Source organism: Trichosurus vulpecula, chromosome 7 (genome assembly GCF_011100635.1).
Source record: "Trichosurus vulpecula isolate mTriVul1 chromosome 7, mTriVul1.pri, whole genome shotgun sequence".
Lineage (NCBI taxonomy): Eukaryota > Metazoa > Chordata > Mammalia > Diprotodontia > Phalangeridae > Trichosurus > Trichosurus vulpecula.
Genome location: NC_050579.1, coordinates 158,137,419 through 158,160,670, shown reverse-complemented (window position 1 = coordinate 158,160,670; position 23,252 = coordinate 158,137,419). Strand labels below are relative to the sequence as shown.

General features: G+C 36.4%; 1 protein-coding gene across 1 annotated transcript in view; it reads left to right on the top strand.

Moving 5' to 3' along the window:
- Positions 1–23,252, top strand: part of ARMC2 (armadillo repeat containing 2) — a 171,502-nt gene that overhangs the window by 25,877 nt on the left and 122,373 nt on the right. Inside the window, exons 4-5 of the mRNA XM_036765854.1 lie at positions 5,224–5,395; positions 19,199–19,409. Of these exons, the coding sequence (XP_036621749.1) occupies positions 5,224–5,395; positions 19,199–19,409 (383 nt within the window). The remainder of the gene's footprint in view (positions 1–5,223; positions 5,396–19,198; positions 19,410–23,252) is intronic.

The following is a 23,252-nucleotide window of genomic DNA, read 5'->3' as shown; positions in this document are numbered from 1 at the left end:
TATCTAATGTCTCAGTTTGTTTTTGTTTAACCCGAATTCTGCTTATTCCTCCTGTACTCACAGAACATAATTATCTTAAACTCTGGGCACTTTTCGAGGTGAAAAAATATTTAAAATATTAGAGAGTAAGGGATTTGAGGATGGGAGTATCTGGGAATTAAAAAGGAAATATTTTCCGCTTCTAATTAAAATATTGTCACTCTGTTCTTTAGGCCATAGAGTTAACCTCTTTTTAATGTGAATTACTTTTGTTTTAATTGTTATTGAAATGAACTAATAACTCCATGGCAGTGAGAGCACCACAGCTGCACATGTTACATATGGAGCAAATTATAGTAATGAGAATACAGAGAATGGCAAGATCTCAAAGGTTTTATGTTTAGGAGAAATGTCTTTGATTTCTGACCTCCATGAGACTGTTCGTGTCTTATTAATGTCAAATAGTTTTACAAAAATTCATAAATTCATCAACGATTATTATCCCTTTTTAATGGGACAATATTGATTTACTTTTTCAGATTATTGTCAGTTACCCAAAATTAGAGAGAGGATCATTGCCTTATAGTATAGCTGCCCATCTAAGACTTCTTAGATTTGAGTAATGCATATTTGCCACTATCTGGTGTTAGGATAAATGCATTTGATAGTGTAATTCAAAAGATCTCCTATGTAATGCTTTATCTTCTTTCAGGATGTACCATTAAAATATTCTTTTAGAATGCTACCGCCCTTGAAGAACATCTAGAAGGAAAGTCTGCCTTTCTAAAGCTTGATTATATTATTTGACATTATTAGCGAGGGTTTAGTAAAATGTAAACTCCTCGGAATGGAATGGAAAAATACTAAGTATGCACTATGTACTGAACACTCTTACTAAGAGCAGGGAACACAAACAAAATCAGTTATAATCCCTGCTCTCAGGGAGTTCACATTCTATTCGAGGGGAAAGAACAGATAAAGGAGGCTCTCATGTTCATGATCAGTTCACGACAGATGGAAAGGCCATGCACTATCTTGATTTTCTTTCTGTGTCCTCCTTGTTTACTCCAGGGCTTTGCATATAGCAAGTGCTTAATGCTTACTGACTGATGAAACACAAGGGAAATAAGCTTCTTAAGTTAAACATTTAATATGCTTTTTCTTTTATTCCTTTGAGTTATAAAATAAAGCTAACCTCCATAAGAAAAATAAATACTGAATCTGTTACCCAAATTTGGGGAAAACTACTCATAAAATCAGTCTTTTCCTTTAAAGACAGAGGATTTTATAGGATCATTATGATAGTTATTTAGATGTCTTACATAGATCCTTTCCCTGGGAGAAATCAAAATAAATGCATTTTCCTACATACTTTACTACATTGCTTTTTGAGGTAAATAAATGGGTTTTCCCCCCCTTTGTTATGAAGTGCCTGGGACAGTTCCTGGCACATAGTAGGCACTTCACGAATATTTGTTGATTATTGAACTACTAAACTAAGGTTGAAAGACAGGGGTCTCACAATAACACAGTGGTAAGGATAGGGTGAAGTTCCTGCTGGGCTTCTCACAGTTTTAGTAATTTTCTAGCTAGATTTTAGTGTCCTGGTATACATGCCTATTCAAAGTTAACTTCTTAGACCTTATGCTGACAATCAGAAGTGACTCAACTGCTCTCTTTTTAGAGGGTTATTAACTTTCCTGGTCATAAAAAGCATCATGGATCTGTAGAAGGAGTACTGGATTTGGAGCCTGAGAATGTGGGTTAGAATCCTGACTCTGGCTCCAGTGTGATGTTTCACTAAGTTTCCTTATCTCTAAAATGATGGGATTGGGCTAGATGACCTCTGATGTTCTTCCCAGCTCTAAATCTTTGATCTTATTGAGGTTATATGTAGTACAAGTCTTCATTCAATACATCCTGTGTGTGTGTGTGTATGCATTAGGCTGTATTTTTTGTGGTTGGTAAGAGTCAATGTATGTACAAAAAGCGAGGATTTTAATCAATACTATTATTTTGTAGAAATTTAGTCTCTTTTTTGTTGTTAAGTACTGGGAAAAAATTCAAGAAAATTAGATAGCTCTTTGGATTGCAAATCTATCTACCATTAGAATATTTTAAACTCTTAATTTGATGAAAACCACCCTAGTAGGCACTGGGGATTCAAAGATAAGAAGAAAAAACCCTCCCAGGAGGTGGAAGTAAGGAGGGAGTGCAGTCCACATATAGGGGAAAAGCCTGTTAAAGGTATTGAAGTTGGAGGTGGAATGTCAAGTCTGAAAACTGCAAGTTGACCAGAACAAAGATTGTATGAAAGTGAGTCGTTTGAAGTGTCTTAAAGGGTAGGCTAGAGCAATTGTGGAACTGGACTGTACCATCTGCATTATTTATATAGCACTTCAAAGTTTTTAAAATGTCATCTTTATGATAAGATGCTGAAGTAGGTAGTGCAGGTATCCCCAATTTATATGTGAAGAAAGAGGATCAGGACTTGCCCAAAGACAGGTAGCTTGTAAGTGGCATCTGAAAATTCATTATTCTTTCTGCTCTGCCACAGATAAGACTGAGATACTAGCTAATTGAACCACTTCTTCCAATCTAACAAGCATCTATTAAATACCACACTGTATGTATAAGGCATCCTGCTAATGCCTCTGCAACATTACATCTGTGGTACGGAGTATTAAGGTTATCTTCCAATAAGAGATTATCTTCATAATTGTATATTGAAGTTATTTTCCTTAATTTTTTTTAGCCAGTTGCTTCAGGATCTAAGTCACATTTTTGCATACATTACCCCACATTTTAAGGAGTTAAAATAATAGGATTGATATTTTTAAAACCAACTATTCCATAAATATATCCCAATGAGTCTTGTTCTCTTTAAAGTAGACATGTAGGCGTATGTTTGTGGGGGGTGTGGGAAAGGCTATACGCTTAATAAAATAATGTTTCTGTTTTTAAAAATTTTTTTAATTCCTTTTTTAGAATTATCTTTAAAGCCAACAGCACATTATTTTATTTTATTTTTAGTATATAAATTGTGTGTTTTAATTTTTTCTCGATTACATGTAAACAAACATTTTTAAACACTTTTTTTTTAAAACTTTTGAGTTCCAAATTCTCTGCTTTCCTCCCCTCCTTCCTCCTTGAGAAGGCAAGCAATTTAATGTAGATTACACATGACAGCACATTCTTTTAAATATCCTCAGTGGTGAAGAATTTTTGTCCTGTGAGAATACATTTGCTTTTTTTGGAAATGATTAGAGCCAAGTTTGGTGAATAATGTGGGTGACCAAGGTAGATGATGAAACTAGATTTTAGAGTCAAAAATAATATACAACTGAAGTAATGAGCCCAGGCCTCATGTGAAGGCCATTCCAAAAGAGGAGACCAGAAAAATTTTGAGTACTAGGAGCACTGATTAGATTAAGTTTATCACCTTTGAAGGGCAACCTTCAAACTCCCTTGGATATGTAAGTTTTGCTTGGATTGTTTGAGGAAGGAACAGTGAAAACAAGGATAGTTTCAGTACTTTCTGTTTGTTCACTGTTTTATAATTATTTCTAATGTTGTTCTGGACCTCAATCTGTGAGCTATAGCTCTAAAAATTATTTAATTTAATGTTAGAGAAAATTCCTCTAAGTACTTGCTTTTTGTATTATCCACTAATGCTTGTTCAAATAGTGAATTTGTGTAAAAAAAAAAAGGGAGAGAAAAAGACAGGCTGAAGGGACCATCCCCAGACGTCCTCATGCTTCTTTGTCCTGGGTTGTGGAACCTGGACTAGGACTGTATATTACATTTTTCTGGATGTAGCTATCTTTTTCTTCCTTCAAAGGATTAAAGGCTGTGCACTGATTTGATATTTTGCTAGCAATGTTGCCCTTCCGAAGCCTGTAAGCATAGAACTTCAGAGACCTAGAAAAATGCTACATGAAACATTTTGGTAAAACTGAGATGCTAATTAATGGAACCACTTCTTCCAGTCTAACAGGCATTTATTAAGCACCCACTATATGTACAATGCACTTTGCTAAGTGCTAAGGATACAAAAACCAAATGACAAGTCATGCCTTGAGCTTAAGGACCTTATAGTCTATTAGGGTAGGAAGGGGAATACAACATTTATACAGGTAAATTAGGAAATGATCATTTGAAGAGGGATAGGGATACTAATAACCAGGGAGATCAGGAAAGGCTTTTAAAAGGCGGGTAGAGTGCATGAGCTGAGCCTAAAAGGAAACTAAGGATTCCCAGAGGTTAAGATAGGGTGGGACAGAATTCTGTATTAGTTCAGAGGAGCAGTAATGAGCATGTGAATTAGGCTGGAAGCTATTTGCATGGAAAAAATTGATGGATGGATATGAGATTTATTGTGGAGGTAGAGAAAACAAGACTTGACATTCAGTTGATTGAATATTGGTGGTGAAGGAGTGTTGAAGATGACTGAATCCCAGTGACTGGAAAGATGAATGGTATCCTCTACAAAAATAGGCAAATTTAGAGGAGGGTTTGGGGAGGGAAACTATTGAGTTCTTTCTTAGACATGTTGAATTTGAGATGACAGTTGGAGATGTTCAACAGGTAGTTGGTGTCATGAGACTAGACCAGATATATAGATTTGAGAGCCTCGGGGAAATCGCCCACCCTTAGGAGGTAGGGCGTAGAATCAGCAAAGGCAACTGAGAAGGAGCCGTTAGGCAAATGGGAACATCAGGAGAGAGCAGAGGAAGGGATCCAGGTATAAGGTATGTGTGGTTGTCAGTGTTAAAAAGCTACTAAAAGGTCAGGGAGGACAAATATTGATTTGACAATTAAATGATGTGTGGTGACTTTAATATATTCTTGTGAATCTTTCTTGTAGGCCTAAAACTGAGATATTGTTAGATAAATATGTAGATTCATCAGCAAAAGTAGATAATTCAAGTAAGTTCTCATGCAAAGCTCATTTGTGTTTTCAGATATGTACTATGTTTGTATTTGGTATATAATTATTTGATTTGGTAAGTAAAGGTTGACAAAACAATAGAAAAAAATTAGATATGTTTAAAAATGACCTGTGGGTAATAGAATTGGGGTTATATAAATCCAAGAAATGAGTTCTTTATACTAAAAGAGGAAGAGTTTGTGTGCCTCCGGAGGTACACAGCTGCTAACTATGTACTTTTATGTACTTTGGCTATAGGGTTGTGACTTGTATTTTGTACAGAAAAACTTTAGTCTTTTTTTTTAATCTTCTAGAAACCTAAAGTTCTTGCATCCCTATCTAAAGAAGATGAAGCTTCTGTTTCCTTTCCTAAACCTCCAGTGGACCCCGTGAAGATTAGAAGAGTAAGCAGTGCCCGTGCACGTTTATTCAAGGCATCCTCTCAGGGAAGTCTCCTTCCAGACAAAATATTTCATCTTGACGAATGTAAGAATATCTAAATATTCCTAAAACCTTAAGGATAGAACTGTTTCTTAAAATGTACAAGGTTGTTGTAAGGGTCAAATCAGATTATTCAGTAGCATCTGTTAAGTACTACTAGGTGCAGAGCACTGTACTAAACTCTAGGGGTATAGTATTTATACAGATAAATAAGTACATGATAATTTGAGGAGGAGGAGAGCACTAACAACTTAGGGAGATGAGGAAAGGCTTGTCCATAGTGGGTGATGCCAGAGTTAAGTCCTGAAAGAAAACTAAGGATTCTAAGAAGCAAAGGGGAAATGGGAGTGCATTTTAGAGATAAACAAAAGGCACAAGATGGGAGATGAGATGCTAGTTTGGGGAATAGTAAATAGGTTGGTTTGGTTAGTGGGTAACGTGTGTGAAAGGAACTGATGTGAAATAAGTTTATAAAAGGCATTTTGGAAATCTTAAATGTCAACCATTATCATTACCGTTTAGTCCTTGGTAACTTCATGTAAAGGTGTAAAAAGGTGAGGGAAATATGTAGAAAAGCATGGTTCAGGAAGAAATGAGAGGGGCTGAAGATCTGTAGATTACACAGATGCCTTCTGCCTCTATACCATAGATGCTTTCTTCAAGAAAGAAATTGGTAGGCTTGAAACATGGTGAACACCAAATAATATCATAAACAACAAAATAGATACATTTTAACGAACAGCAAAAGACTCGCTGTGGATGTGGGAGTTATTCCCTAAGTCAGCCGTCTTTATACATTCATAGCGTCAACCTGTCAGAGTTAATATCAGAATTAGTAAAAAAAAAAAAACCAAAAAAACAAGAAGAAAGGATCATAATGAGTAAAAAATAAGGCAGACAATTGAAATAACCCTGCATTATTTACAAAAGTAATCAAAAATGGAAACTGGACAAGAGAAATAACTAGCTATAATTTTATCTAGCAGTTTAATAAATGCAAATTATTTGCTACAATAAAAGAACTCAGAAAACACCTTAGTCAGCAAATATCTAGTTTACTTGCCAAATGGAGAGAGATGGCTGCCAAAGGCAGCACCAGGTTAGAATATAAACTCATATGTAAATTTTAAAATAAAAATGACAGTTGATTATGAGCAGAGAGAAACAGTGGAGGACAAAACTGATTTTTAAAAAGCTTGGCAAAATAATCCAGCTAAGCAAAGTCATTCAAAGAGTTCAGGGACAAAAATGGGAGGACTACAAGTGGAAGAAAAATAGAAAAGGTTTGCAAAAATTATTTTAATGAACTGTTCTCTCCATCAAGGACAGTGGAACTACCACACTTGAACCTTAGCATCACATTTCTGCATGTGTTTATGGAGATACATAATGAAAAGCTCTAAGATTGGGTCAAGCATATGTGGAGGAAATCAGTGCTGGAGGCAGCTTAATAAGGAGGGGGCATTGAGTATTTGACATACAGGATATGTGGAGGAAGAGAAGGTACCAAAGAGAGAGAAAAATTCTTGGACCTGATGGATACTGAAAAAAGACAACTCTAGGAGAATATCAATAACTCCTTGACTTATACCTACGTTCCCATCTATATAAAATCTTTATGAGAGACATGAAGGCCTCCTTGGTGAGGATATTAGTAGGAAATAGATTTTCACGAGTGATTTTCATCAGTGGACCACACCATAAGCATTTCACAATTAAGTGAAAGATGTTAAGACCATAGGAGATCCCACCATTCTTATTGTTTGTTGATTATAAAGGAACATTTGATTTGGTTGATCAGTATGTCACCATGTAGGCCCTTCTACAAGATGCTTCCCATTTTCACATCAGAATCATTCAGCATTGGGGGGCGGAGCCAAGATGGCAGAGTAAAAGCAGGGACTTACTTGAGTTCTCCCCCAAATCACTCCAAATTCCTGTAAAATAGGACTCTAAACAAATTCTAGAGCTACAAAACCCACAAAATGACAGAGTGAAAAAAAATCTCCAGCCGAAGATGACCTGGAAGGTCCACAGGAAAGGTCTATCACACCGGTCTGAGAATCATTCAGCATTTCTTAGACTATATAATAGCATAAATAACCATATTTAATAACAAATATCAGAAGGAAGGTATATGTTTAACAAAAAATGTTTGCTTTGATGGAGGAGATCCAGCATGAACTCCTGATAAAAGAGGAAATCCCTGTGAATAATGAGGGCCTCCTGACACCCTGTTAGAGGATGACATCACACTGATTACATCAAATCCTTGGACATTGAAGAGTTTCCTATGAGATCTATAACCTCTTAAAAGAGTTTTACCTAATCATTCATTTAAGGAAAGATCAAGTGGATGAAGAAATGCCAGTTACCCAAATTTCTTTTAAATTTTTTCCCTATTTTATTTCTCTACTTATTATGATGTTAATTAATACTAAGTAGTATTTCCATATGCAGTGTGAAAGAGAAAAGGAGACTAGTACATTAAAACTGCAAATCTTATGCAGAGCATGTTTTTCTTGTTTTAAGTGAATGAAAAAATAAATATGCAGTGTATAAAGTTGTCTTGCTTGTATGATGTTATTCCTTCTGGCCACCTCCCTCTCCCAGATTAAAAAAAAGAGAGGAAAAAAAACCACTTGAAACAAATTTATGGTTTTAAGAAAAGTTTTCCTCATTACTCATGTCCCAAAACATATGGCTAATTCTTCCTCATGAGTCTGTCACCTCTCTATCAAGAGAGTAGCCATCTTTGTCACTGGTCCTTTGGAATTATGTTTGACCGTTGTATTGATCACATTTTTTTTAATTGTTATTTTTAACATTCTTTTTAAATTTTGATTTCCAAATTCTCTCCCTCCCACCCACCCCCTTCCTTATCCAGTGAGAAGTTAAGCATTATGTTATCAGTCATCTGTGTGAAATCATGTAAAACATATTTCCATATTAGCTATATTTGTTTTTTTAAAAGCAAGAAAAATGTATTTCAATTTGTACTCAGAGTTAATCAGTTCTCTCTCTGGAGGTGGATAGCATTTTTTTCATTGTGAGTTCTTTGGAATTGTCTTGGATCATGGTATTGATCAGAGTAGCCAGGTCCTTCACACTTGATCATCATTATTAATACATTGCTGTTACTGTGCACAATGATCTCCCAGTTCTTCTTACTTCAGTTTGCATTAGTTCATATACATCTTGCCATGTTTTTCTGAAACTGCCTCATTTGTCATTCCTTATGGCACAATAGTACTACATTATGGTCACGTGCCCCAACTTATTTAGCCATTCCCCAATTGTTGGGCATTCCCTTGGTTTCCAATGCTATAAATATTTTTGTGCTGCTATAAATATTTTTGTGCATATAGGTCCTTTTCCTTGTTTTTCATCTCTTTGGGATACAGACCTAGTAGTGGTATTGCTGGGTCAAAGGGCAAGCACAGTTTTATTGCTATTTGGGCCTAGTTCCAAATTGTTTTTCAGATTGGTTGGACTAGTTAACTACTCTACCAACAATTCATTAGTGTACCTATTTTTTCCTCCTTCCTGTCCAGCATTTGTCATTTTACAGTAGGTGTGAGGTGGTATCTTAGAGTTGTTTTAATTTGCCTTTCTCTAATCAATAGTGATTTAGAGCATTTTTTTCTATGATTATAGATAGCTTTGATTTCTTCTTCTGAAAACTGCCTGTTTCTATCCTTTGACCATTTATCAATTGGGGAATGGCTCTTATTTTTATAAATTTGACTCAGTTCTATTATCAGTATATATTTGAGAAATGAGACCTTTATCAGATAAATTTATTATAAAAACTTTTTATATTATTTCATTGTTGATGATACCTTTTAGCAAAATGCAGTTTTCCTTATTATCCTTTTTAATTAGGTTTGTTTTTACTTTTGCTTTATCTGAGGTCATGATTGCTACCCTTCAGCTGAATCATAATAGATTCTGCTCCAGCCCTTTATTTTAGCTGTGTGTGTTTGCGTGTGTGTGTGTGTGTGTGTGTGTCTTTTTGTTTCACGTGTCTCTTGTAAACAACATAGTGTTGGATTCTAGTTTCTAATTTGTTCTGCTATCTGCTTCCATTTTATGGATGAGCTCATGCCATTCACATTCATAGTTATTATTACTAACTATGTATTTCCCTCCATTCTATTTTCTTCTGTTTATCCTTCTTTCTTTCTTTTTATCTTGTCCCTCCTCAAAAACCTATTTTGCTTTTAACCATTGCTTCCTTTAATCTGCCCTCCCTTTTGTCATCCCCCAAGTCCACTTTCTTTTATCCCCTTCCCCTCCTATTTTTCTATTGAATAACTTACATTTCTATACGTAATTGAGTGTGTATATATAGTCTTCCCTCTTTCAACCAATTCCAGTGAGAATGAGGTTCAAATGTTTCCCCCCTTCCCATTTCCCCCTTCACTGTAAAAGCTCTTCCTTGCATGCCTCTTTTATGTGAGAAAATTTTCCCCATTCTACGTCTCTCATCTTTTCCTATTATATCCCTTTTTCTCACCCCTCCATTTTTTTTGGAGATCATTCCAACATAATTGACTCATATCCATTCCTCTGTCTATGTAAACTCCCTTTAATTGCTCTGATAATGACAAAGCTCTTAGGACTTACATGTACTACAGTTTAACTTTATTGAGGCCTTTGTGATTACCTTTTTACGCTTCTCTTGAGTTTGTGTTTAAGTGTCACATTTTCTGTTCAGCTCTGGTCTTTTCATCAGGAAGCTTTAAATGTCCATTTTCCCCCTGAAGGATTATACTTAGTGTGGGTGGCTAGGTTATTCTTGGTTGTAGTGCTAGCTCCTTTGCCTTCCAAAATATCATATTTCAAGCATTCTTGAAAATACCACACTTCTTTAGTGTGGTAGCTGCTAAATCTTGTGTGATCCTGACTGTGGCTCCATGAGTATTTGAATGGTCCCAGGCACCTTGAAGTATTTTCTCTGACCTGGGAGCTCTGGAATTTGGCTATAATATTCCTGGGAATTTTCATTTTGAGATATCTTTCAGGAAGTGATTCTTTCAATTTCTATTTTATTCTGTGAATCTAAGCCATCAGGGCAGTTTTCCATTATAGTTTTTTGAAATGTGATATCTAGGTTCTTTCTTTTTGATCATGGCTAGTCCAATAATTTTTAAATTATCTTTCCTGGATTTCCAGGTCAGTTGTCTTTTGAGTGAGATATTTCATATTTTCTTCAATTTTTTTTCATTCTCTTGGCTTTGTTTTATTGTTTCTTGATGTCTCATTGAGTCATTAGCTCCCACTTGCCTATTTCTGATTTTTTAAAGAATTATTTTCTTCAGGGAGATTTTTGCACCTTTTTTCCATTTGGCTGTTTTTTTTTTTTTGTTCTTGTTCAGTCATTTGGGCTTGACTCTTCATGACCCCATGGATCATAGTGCTCCAGGCCCTTCTATCCTCCCCTGTCTCTCAAAGTTTATCCAGTCTCATATCCATGGCTCCCATGGCTCACTCACTCTATCTATCTATCTATCTATCTATCTATCTATCTATCTATCTCATCCTCTGTTGTCCTCTTCTCCTTTTTTGCCTTCAATCTTTCCCAACATCATGGTCTTTATAAAATTCTTTTCTTCAATGAAGTTTTGTACCTCCTTTTCCATTTGGCTCATTCTGGTTTTTAAACAATTCTTTTCTTCAGTGAATTTTTTTTGCCTTTTTTTTTTAATCATTAAGCCAATTCTGTTTTTTTAATGTGTTATTTTCTTCAGTATTTTTTTTTGCTCCTCTTCTACCTAGCCATTAATTCTCTTTTCATAATTTTCTTGCATCACTCTCATTTCTTTTCCCAATTTTTTGTCCACCATTCTTATCTCCTTTTTTAACTCTTCTAGGAATTCTTGTTGGGTTTGGGTCCAAGTAGCATTTTTCTTGGCGGCTTTGTAGCTGTTTTCACATTCGTTTGAATTTGTATCTTGGTTTTCTTTGCTACTGTCATAGTTTTTTATGGTTAAATTATTTCTTGTTGTTGTTTGCTCATTTTTCCAGCCAATTTTTTGACTTTGAACTTTGTGTTAAAGTTGGGTTCTGCTGAGAAGGCACTATCCCTACCTTCAGACTTTTTATTGCAGCTATTTTCAGAGCTAGTTCTAGGGGGTCTGCAAGTTTTAGGTGCTTCTAGGGTAGTGTGATCCTGGGAGAGGTATGGACACTGATGTCCTGGTCTGTGCTATGGTGTTTACCCATGAAGGTCCTCTGCAGCCACAAATGCTAGTGCTCTTTTTGCTTTGGAACTGTGACCAGGGCCCTTGCTCCCTTATGACCAACCAACTCCCTAGTGCTCCTCTCTACCATGAAACTGTGACCCAAAACTGCATATGGGCAATAGGGTTGCCAATTACTGCCAGTTATACCCAGTGCCAGCAAAGGGTCTCCTTTACTTTCTTTCTGATGAGTTGTCTGATGCCCTTTCCATCTCTGGGCTGAGAGCCCCCAAAGCTGCTGCTGCCACTGCCACATCTTTTGGCTTCAGATAGGTTTCCATCCTGGTTTCACAAACTTCTTTCACAGACCTCCTGAGTTTTATTAGGCCAGATAAATGTCTTACTTTCACTTTTTATTGCCTCTGCCACTCCAAAATTTGATTTGAGGCATTATTTTAAAGTTGTTTGGAGGGAGATATTCAGAGAGTTCAGCTTGGGTTGCTTCTTTTTTTCTGTTTTTTTTTTGAGGGGGGGGAAGGCAGGGCAGTTGGGGTTAAATGACTTTCCCAAGGTCACACAGCTAGTAAGTGTGTCAAGTTTCTGAGGTCAGATTTGAACTCAGGTCTCCTGACTCCAGGGCCGGTGCTCTACTCACTGCATCACCTAACTGCCCCAGCTGGGTTGCTTCTAATCCATCATTGTGGCTTAGTCGCCCAAATTTTAACATGCATTTGGATAATCAATAGAGCTTGTTCATCAGTATGTATATCTTGGATAGGGGGTATAGAAAGATGAGTTTGGCCCAAAGTTGATCAAGAGGAGGAAAATGAAGTATGTTGCTTTGGGGAGATTACAAGCTCCTTTACTCATTCCAAGCTTCCCATGAATGCAAAGGCCCACATTTTAATATCAATATTCTACTGGAGTCACTCTATGGCAGTGAGATTTGAAATACAACTATCTTCAAAGAGTTAAAAGTGAATATCACACAGAGAGCAATGAAGAGGCACGTGGTAGGTGTGAGCAGGCTGTGGCATATAGCCTGTGAGGACCTCTTAGAAGAAGAGGAATAAAAGATATTATCAAGGAATTCTATGAGAGGAAGAGAAGGTGGGCTGCTTATGATGAGAGTGTGCTGAGACAGCCAGAGTGGTCTTCTGGTGTCCTTGTGATATCAGGAGAAAGTGAGAAAGTCTTCCACCACAGTGGACCCTTAGTGGTTTACTTTTTGGAAGACGGGGACTAGAGTTGAACAAAGTGGGCAAGTATGGATGGTGTGTCATCTGCAGTGTTGGAGGGAGCTTCTGAATCAAAGACATCATGGATCTATACACACCATCATCTTTTCCACAGGAATATCATGAGAGACTTCTTCATATATTTTTGAAGTCTATGGAAGTGCCACTCTGTATGTGTGTAAATATATACATAACATGTAACATATACATATAGGTACACATATGAAAACACACCTGTATATACATGCATGTGTACATATGCATGTGTACATGAATATACATATGTGTAGGCACACATATACACATGTATATATGATAAATATTTTCATTTTCCTCCTTATCAGAATAAATTATATCTTAGTCATCAAGATGGTAAGCCTCCCATTTTTCCTGAGCCAAATTTTTTTCTGGAGCAGGGGTTATCAACTTTTTTGCATCATGGATTGTTTTGGCACTCTGTTATACTTAAGGACACCTTCTGAGAATCATATTTAAAGGCATAAAGTAAATATATAAATGATTACAAAGGAAACCAACTATATTGATGTACACTTATCAAAATATTAAAAAAAACAAATTCACAGGTTAAGAACCCCTGATCATCTTGTCCAACTTCTTTATTTTACAGAGGAGGAAACAGACCCAGAGAAGGGTGGGGAGTTGCTCAAGATCGCACAGGGAGTAAGCACTTGGGTTGGGATTTTGAAGCTCCAGATCCCCTAATTCCAAATCAAGGCCTTCTTGTAGTGTACTCTGCCGTTGCTGCTGCCGTTTGCTCCTCCCTGCTTAGATCAATCACAAACCTTGTAACCTTCCCTGACACTGATACCATGACTCTTTCTCTGTCTTCTTCCTCCAAACTCTCTTTGGCCTCCTGAAGTCCTAGTTATAAACTTGAGCCACAAACCTTTCCTTATCTCCTGCCCCAAGCTTGGATGGAACAAAGGTTTCTTAACTTTTTTGTGTGTCATTGACCCCTTTGGCATACTGGTGAAGCCCATGGCTCTCCAATCAGAATAATGTTTTTAAGTGCACAAAATAAAACATATAGGATTACAAAGGAAACCAATCATGTTGCGATAAAGGTGCATTATTCCCTCACATTAAACTTTACGGAACCCTGAAATCCAACCATGGATTCTAAGTTTAAAATCCTTGTTCTAAAGTATCAGATGAAATTTTAACCTAGCCTATATCCGAACTCTTTGAAAGTTTTCCTAAAGACTAGGGTACATATAGACTCTGTTCAGCATTTCCTTCCTTACATATCCTAAATTCTGAGATGACATATTCATTGCCTCTTAAGGTTTCTATCAGCTCTACTTCACCAGTGAGGTTTTCATTATTGGTTTGAATCACATCCAGAATAACATCCTATCATTTTCCCCTCTTCTGAAGGATAAATTCATTTGCAAGGCAAGTCAGGAATGTTAAAACTACTCTGTTTTTGTCAGAGAGAGACCTCTGGAAGACATACAAAGTCCCAATATCACAACTATTTTGCTATTCCCATGCTAGTTGTGTGGTCTTTCAGTTCTTCTGCTCTGGCAGCCTTTTGTAAACATCAACCAGTATATTGCCTGTTTCTCCTTGGTTTGATCTTTTTGGAAATATGATCTGCCACTTCAAGGACTAGTCTATTATGTGAAGAAAAGTTAACTTGTTAATGTAATTAGTGCTTAGAAAAGGATTAATCTAATTAGATTTGTAGATTAATTAAATTTATACAGAAACCTATCAAAACTATCTTTCTGAATCTCTTCTCTCTACCCTGTATATATTTTGTCTGTATGTAGTTCTTTGCATGTTGTTGTTCTATTAGAATATGAGCTTCCTGAGGGCAGGGTAAGTGCTTTTGCCTGTTTCTTTGTTTTCTTTTGTTTTTTTTTTTTTTGTATTTGGTGTCCCCACTCATGGCTCTGGCACTGTAAAAAGGGCTTAATAAATACTTGTTGACTGATTGTCATATGTGTTTTAGAAGATAAAAGAAGAGGCAGAGGCCATTGATGTTGACTTCTTTTGTCATGGCTGTCAATTTATACTGTTGAGCCTTTGTTATTGGAAACAGCACTGCTCTTGCTGTACTAGAGAGATAGAAAAGAATTACTCAGTGTCTTTATGTAAAAGAATTGTGAGAAAACATTGTGGACAGACTTGTGGTAGAGAAATCACAGAGGAGATTTGGAGGCCTGTTTCTACTTTTCAGACTCTCTGAGGATAGAATGAAGGGTAAGAAATAAGCAGAGAAGGTAGGTTTTAATATGCAGAGAGAAGATGTGAATAAGAACAAGATATGTCAGAAAGGGAGGAAAAAACAACAGTTAAAGAGGAAGAAATAAGAATGAAAAGGAATGAGGGATGAAGAAGGAAAAAATGCATAACCCTCAGTTCTGCATTAAAGGCCAGCCCGTTTTACACTTGTGGAATAATATAAGAAGGATCATAGTGGAACAAATTGTCTCCTTTTACTTTGGGCTGTTTGGATATGTTGATTATCAGCATCAAAATGACATGGTAAAGTTACCAAGAAGGGAAGGTGTTTATTTGGTTGTATTAACTGGACCAATATTGAAATGTGAAACGTCAGAAAAACAGGCACTGATTATAATGAGAAATTTCTGGGTCCCAGCTAACTAACAATTGCTTTGCCTATCCAAATGTGGTAAATTTCATTAAACCTACACCCAGTCAGCATTTACTAGAGATATTCACCTTTGAATAAGAGGTAGAGCATTGTGATAGAAAAGGGACTTAGAGTCAGAAAACCTGTCTCTCGTACTTAATCTCTCTGTGACTTTGGGCAGGTTATTTTGACTCATCTGTGAAATGAGAGGCTGGTCTAGATACCTCTAAAGGTCCCTTTCGGCTCCAGAGCCTGGAATTCTGCTAGTCTAAGAATGTGGCCCAAGAGTCAGACTTGTAGCTGGAGCAGGTTGAAACCTTAATTCCACTTAATTCGATTTTATAACCCTGAACAAACCACTGGACTTTTACCTGCCTCAATTTTCTCATTTGTAAAATGCATCTCATGACTGCCCCACCTGTCACAGTGCTGTTGTGGAAATGGTCCGTGACCCTTGCCTTGATGTCATTCCTGAGAACGTGGAATGGTAGAGGGGCATGGGCTTGGTGCCAGGCTTTCATCTTATGCCAGCCTTAGAGAACCTCCCTCTTGAGACTGGGAAAGGGAAGGAGCATCATCAGGCTTCCCAGTCCTTGAGAAGAGCCCAAACGCATTCACATACATACATATCCACTGTCAGCTCTAAGAGACATTGCACACACCCCATCCTCTGGGAGATATGGTTCTGTTCCTCATTCTAATTTGTTCCCTTTTCCATAGTTGAAGGAAGTCTCTGTGCTACCTAATAAACTGTACTATTGACATGCCCCCCACCACTCCCAGAGAGAGAGAGAGAATGAATGATGAGAGAAAGGATGTAGAAGTACCTTTTGAATTATAAGGTCTTAATAAAACAAGGCAGCAAAGCACTCTCAATAGAGCTAGCATACCTAGGAGCTTCAAGTCACCCTTCTGATATACTCGCTGTGTAACCCTGGACAAGCTGTGTCCTAGGGACCGAAGGTTAGAAGGTGCAGAGAAGGTGCCCATTTATTTGCATTGCTAGAAGCAGTTTCCTCATTGGGAGTTCCCTAGATCAATGAAATCACAGGTTCCATTCCATATAAAACACAAGACATTATTAAATGTGCTCTAGGAACTGATGTAATAATGGAGGATTTCCCTTTATGCTGATGCCTTAGTGTACTTTTTTAAAAATAGGGTTGACAGTTTTTGGCATTCTACTTACAGGATTGGTGTGAAAATTACTTGTTTCATAATTATTATTATTATTATTTTTGACCTCTTGAGATAGAGTGCTGTATAAAGTGTTTTATCTCATGTACCCAGAAATCCTCCAGGTGATGGTTAGTACACTTTGTCCGAGGGTAACTGAAAAGGCACACATGTTCTTAACAGACTTTTTTTTTTCCAGGAAGTAATTTGTTCTCCAGTCAGTGACTCTGTTGGAAGGGCCTGTTGTTTTGGGCAGCTCTAGTCCTTCGTGTCCTATTTTGAGACACTGCTGTTGGCTGTACTCCAGGCTGGTCTGTTTGTTGCTATGATTTCACAGCCCGTGAAACTCCCTCTGCCTCACGTCTTGAAGTTGTATGGAAGCATGTCATCAGATCCCTTCTTTTATTCTGTGCCTCACCCCCCTTGGCTTTGCAGGGGCCACTGCCTTTGCTCTCTGCATCCACAGGTTCTGTACCGGCCATCATTAGCACTGCTGACATTGACACCCTCTGGACTTGGAGTGTGTCAGCACTCAGTAAATAAATAATAGGATTGAAAAGGAATTGTGATTTTGTGAGCATAATCTCTTGATTATATAATAGGAGCATAACAAGTCAAGAGCACAAGACTAAGTGTTTTCCCCTCTTCTTTCTCCCCTCCCCTATCCCTACTTTCCTCTTCCTTTTCCCCTCCTCTCTCCTCTTCCTTCCCTTTCCCTCCTCCTTTGCACTAGACTTACGTTTTGCCTGTGCCACTCTGAAGGCATGACCATGGTTGGGGCCGGGAGGGGTATGGCAGGTTTGAAACCCCTGGATTAGGAAAATAGGTTTGCAGACAGCACTAATTAAACTAGGGACAGCTGCTTAATGTCTTTGTTTTCAAATATTTTTGTTGGCTGTTAGTTGGCTTTAAGTTGCCAAAAAGAAACATGCATAATAGATTGTTCCTAAACTGCTGTGCTCCTAATTATTATTTTCAAGTTTCACCAGGAACTTAAAAAAAATTTAATCGGCAACATTGAGAGAAATTTGCAGACGTGGTAGTTCTGAGATGAGGGATATAGCTATTACTGTTCAATCTGAGAGCTTAAGCCCATTGAGAGTAAGATAGATATTGATGGACAGGTTTCTCCTCTTTGTAAGGAATGAAAATCCTGTCATGGTAGAATGCAAAGAACAGTGTTATTGAACCCTCTTTTTCCTTTTTTCTTCTTACTTCCTCCGTCAGAATCACTAAGTGTAATGTTACATCCAAATACAGTATAGCTTTGGAGCTCTTTGGCCGTTCCAAGCATAATTTGCCTTTCCTCAGTTAAATGGCTTAAAAACAGCCTAGTATGATGGAAGAGGTCCTGGTCTGAAAGCCAGGAAATCTGGGTTGTTTGTAGTCATCGTCAGGGGTGTGCTGATAAAACGTTTCACAATTGGCTTGGGGCTGGGGGTGGGGAAGAGGAGGAGCTGAACAGACTTTTAAATTTAATCTGCATTGTTTACATATTCAATGTCACCGTAAGCTAGAAATCAACAAAACCGTTAGTCAAGCAGGGATCTGTAGCCTTTGCTGATTGTCAAGATGTAAATGCTCACACTGAAAATTTAACATCTGCTCACTAGAGCAGCACACCCTTGGTTATAAGCCTGATTCTTTCATTAACTTTGGCAAGTCACTTAAATTCTAAGTTTCCCAACTTACAAAATGATGGAATAAATGAGCTTAAATGGAATAAAGGAATTTTTTTCTAGCCCTAGAATTTGAGGTTAATAAAATAGTTTTGGGCACAGTTCTTTGTCAGGTGTTTCATGAAAAAAAGAACAAAAACCAAACAAACTGGGGGCTTTCTGAAGAGCAAAGAGGCAGCTAGGTAGTACCATGGTGACTAAAATACTGGATTTGGGATTAGGAATACCTGAGTTCAAACTGTAAAACAAGGTTATTATACTAGATAATCTAAGGCTCCCTCACTGCTGAGTCTCTGATCCTGTGCTTTCTTATTACAGAGAGGAGGAAGATGATACCCAGAAAGGTACAGGATTTGCTCAAGGTTGAGGAGGTAACAGGTGGCAGGATCAGAATTCAATTCCAGCTCTCCTGGTTCTCAGCCCATGTTATTTTTATTATAGCACACTTAAGAATTGGACTTTTTCTTCTTTGTTGATTTGAACTCTGTTTGTTAAATCTCCTTTATAAATATTTGGAGAAATATTTTCGGAATAAATACTTTAATGCACATTGTATTTTTTCCTTAATTTCATAACCTATGACTGATTTCAAGAAGATTTATTAGCAACTGTTAGTTGACATTTAAATGCTGGTTACTTAATGTACCAGGTATGTCACAAAGTTGCCTTCAAGTAGGCTATAAACTAAAGAAAAGACAAATAGCACATTTCTGTTGGATAGAATGATGATATGCATGATATCATCATGTTTTGAAATAATAGTGAAGTTTTTCATACATGCTCACAGAGGTTTTTGGTTCTACAATTCCAGGTATCTCATATGCAACATAAAATTTAGGACCTGTGTATATTTTTAGAACAAAAAAAAATGTTCCCGGGTAATATACTAGTATTATGAGGACATTTTAGTAAATTTTGTAAAATAAAATATTGTTGGTTATTTGCAGCAAAGAAGAGACTGAAATCTGAGGACACCATTATCACAGGGGATTCTTCAGTTAAAATAAATGGAATTTGTCTGACAGAATTAAATTCCGTTGGTCATTTTAACAGTCATAATCCTCAGTTAACACATGATGGAGACATAAATGAAACCAATGAACAGGCTATTTTGAAAGGGAAAGCAACATCAACAGCAGCCCATCTCAGAAGTGGAGGGTTAGTATTAACTTTTCTATTTGTAGTCTTTTAAAAGCATTACCACTTTGCCTTTAACTGTTGTCTTCTTAAATTTAATCATTTGTCCTGTGGTGATTAGTTTATTAATTAATTGATTGATTAGTCTCTGCATTTTTTCCCCTTTTGTGCCAAGAAATACTAAGATAATGATTTATGAGACAATGTGGGATTTTCTGCTTTATTTAGTCCATGGGTAGATGTGCTGGATTTACATAATTTCATATTTATTCCCAGTAAAACCTTTATTCACACATACCAAAATAACTCATTTAGGAGTATCAGATGATGTCATTTATTTTAGTTATAATCTTGGCTACCTCTGGAGTATTGACTGGTCATCTAGTTTTTGGTTTATCCAGGGCTCCTACTGGACTTCGTTTTATCTCCTGCTATCTCCTCTTTGGCCAATTCTCTCTTTGTTGGCACTGCCACAAAAGATTGGGCAAGGGCAAGGAGAAGGGGCTGCCACCTTGATTACTGAATTTCATTTTGAAATAGAACTCCTGTAAAAACTAAATTATAATTGTGGAAAGTTTTAAATTATTGGCTAAAGACTTGGGAATTTGAGAATTGGCTTGAGATTTGGAAAATTCTTTGGATTTCAGTTATCTATGCTATCCCTTATTAAAATGAATAATTGAGAGCTCCTTGTATTTTATACTATCTCTCTAGGTAGGGCAACCTTCAGAAGCAACACTGCTATCTACATTAAACATCTGAAGGACAGAAGAGAAGTTAAATTTGGGGACTACATACTGAAACAGCTTTTAATTGAAAAAATAAAAAGGGGTCCTCGTGCTCTTCAGTCTCAGCCATTGTCACATTAAGGCAAACAGAACTACTGTATTTAGGTTCTGGATTGCATAGTGTTGATTAAAGACACTTTTGCAGGATTTTCCAACGGGTCATTGACGAACAACTGCTTTGTTTGAATTTGCCTAACAAAATTAAATTTCATTGGCCATTTTAAGACCAAGCATGTGTTGAGTTTTCTTTAAACTTCTTGATCTGATTTTGGCTATGTGTATACACACAGATGGTTTGACTATTTTGACTCAGTTGATTGGCTAATTATCATTTTATTTGAACTGATTTTGCATATTGTTCCAGCCTTTGTTAGCATGATCACATGAAATTTATAGTAGCCTAGGTAGCCTTCTTTATCTTATTTTTTCATTTAGAACATTTTAAAATTAAAAGCCAAGGGGATTAGTAAAAGAAGGTACTTCAAAGTGGGATTTGGGAAGTTCATGATAAAGAATCAAACTGGTTATTTTGGGTAAATGGCTTCCCATTTGCAAATGAATTCTTTACATTTCAGAGTTAAAACATAAAAGTAGTAGAAACACTTATTTTTCTTTCAGTATTGTAATTAAAAATTATATTGCTATCTCTATCCTTATAAAAGGTTAGAATTGCCTATGAAATTCTCAGCAGGAGTCATTCTGGTTTTTAGAATACTTTGTTTCTAAAGAGCCATTTTGGCAAGCCAGCGTTCCTTATGTTTCCTAAAATCAAAACTGCCAAGGGCATCTTAGTTAATATTTTGTTAAGCCAAAAAGAACAAATCAGAATAGTAGAGTTGTTCATGATATACAATATTACAAGATGTTAACAATTGTGGTAAATATTTTATTTTCTATTTCCTTTATTAGAATTTTTGTATCACATATTGATGAGATTTGGAGTATACATTGGCAAATTTTACTTTCAATAAGGTATTTTTTTTACTTCATCAGTTTCAACCTCTTTTTATTTTTGGGTTGGAAATTTGTAGAAGAGATGGCAAAAATTTATTCATTATAATAAAAACAAACAATGGAACATATTAGGAATTCTTAACATTTATGAATTAGAAGTATACAAAAATATATAATGGTACTTTATCTTAAATGCTCAAATGAACAATTTCAAGAAACAAACATTGCTATATAATGTAATATTCCCAGCTTTAAAAATAAAATTCTACCATCATTTAACATTTTCACTTTTAGAACATTAATGGGTAATAAAGAACATTTTGTTGGAGTGTCCAAGCAAGTAGACATAAGGGAGGGAAGGAAATTCTGAATTAGAAAGGGAGTGGACAGAAGATAGAAAATAAGATATTTAGAAGTACAGGTTTAGGATAAGTAGTAGGGTAGGCTTCTCAAATAGTTAAAAATAATAGTTGTATTAAAAAATTCCATTTGCAGGAAAAAAAGCAATCTCTTTAATTTGGACTCCAGAAATTTAGAGTTATCTGATAATTTAGATTTCATATTCCCTATGATTTTTTTTAACCAAACAAGTTAATAGTATAAATAGGATTTGATGTTTAACCTGCTTAAAGAGAGGAAACTTAAACATAGTATCATTTTCATGTAAAAATAGCATACTAATTTCAAAGACTCTTTATTCATTACAGTAGGCCTGGAATTCGGCTCTGTTCAATAAACGTTAAATGCTATGGTCCATGTTAGGCACTGCTGATAACAACAACAAAAAATTAAATAGATCCTGTGTTCATGGAACCTACATTCTTCTGGGCATGGTACAATATGCACACAAATAAGTAAAGTAAAAATAATATATACAAAATTATACTACTAATTCTAAGAGGGATAGAGCACTAACCTGAAAGATCAAGAAGGATTTTGTATAGGAGTTAGCACCTGCCCTGTGCTTTGAAGTTATTTAGGAATTCTAAGAGGCAAAGGTAAGGAAGAAGGGAGGGCATTCCAAACATGGGGGACCTACAAAGGCATGGAGGTAAGAGATATAGTGATGTGAGAATTACTTGGGACAAACAGTCATTTTGATGTGATTTCATTCTTTGACAACAGTGGTCTTGAATACGTACTTCTGCTGACACTAGGCTAATGCAGAACATCTGACCTGGACCAGATGAAACCAGATTAAGCTGATTTATCTATCTTTAGTTAGTTCTCTTGTCAGTTGAATGCTGGATTTTGTGCCATATACATTGTTTTGTTGTCCTCTTGTGTTTTTAATTCTTTGGTTTTTAAGACTGGATATTACTTCAAAGAAATATGTAAAAGTTGTAGCTCTTTAAGAGAACCCTTACGTGAGTTAGAGGTATTGCAGGGGCTGTTGATGTGGGATAGTCAAGTGTTTTAAGGATCATTCAGGATAATGATGAAATAGAATCAGTCACCCTGAAGCTAAGAAAGTGCAGTCAAAAACAAAAAACAAGACTGTCAAATCATTGTCATCAAACTGCCTAATTAAACTTCAGAAAACAAGCAAAGACCTTCAGAGGGACCTGGCAGCTGGAGGAGTTGCTATTGATTCCTCTGTGGGGAGAGAGATGCTTCTGAAAGTTGAAAAAACAGAAAGGAGACAAAAAAATTGCCAACATTGTTTGAAGAAAAAATGTTTGTCATTGGAAAGACAATACCAATACTGGGGTCCTGAAGATTATAAAAAGGTAATTTTTATTGATTATTTTTTTCATTCAAGGCTATATCAGAACCATTGTCAGAAGAAGACCAGGTGAGCCTAAGTAAGATATGGGCAACTTTATCACACTATAAAACAACCACTTGAGGGAAATATATGGGGCATTTTTTATTTCCCCTGGGTCTTAAAGACTTGTCCTTATTGAAGGAATGATGATTGCTGATAAATCTATTGAGAAATCAGAATCATTTTAGAATCACAGAAATTCTCAAATAGAGGTGGGATCCTGCAAGATGGCCTTTCACCATGCCACATGTCATGAAAGAATAAGAAATCAAAGAGATGGAGGTAAACAGGCTTCTATGGCCTGGAAAATCACATGATTTAAACTCCATTAAAAACCTATGGGCTATAATCAAG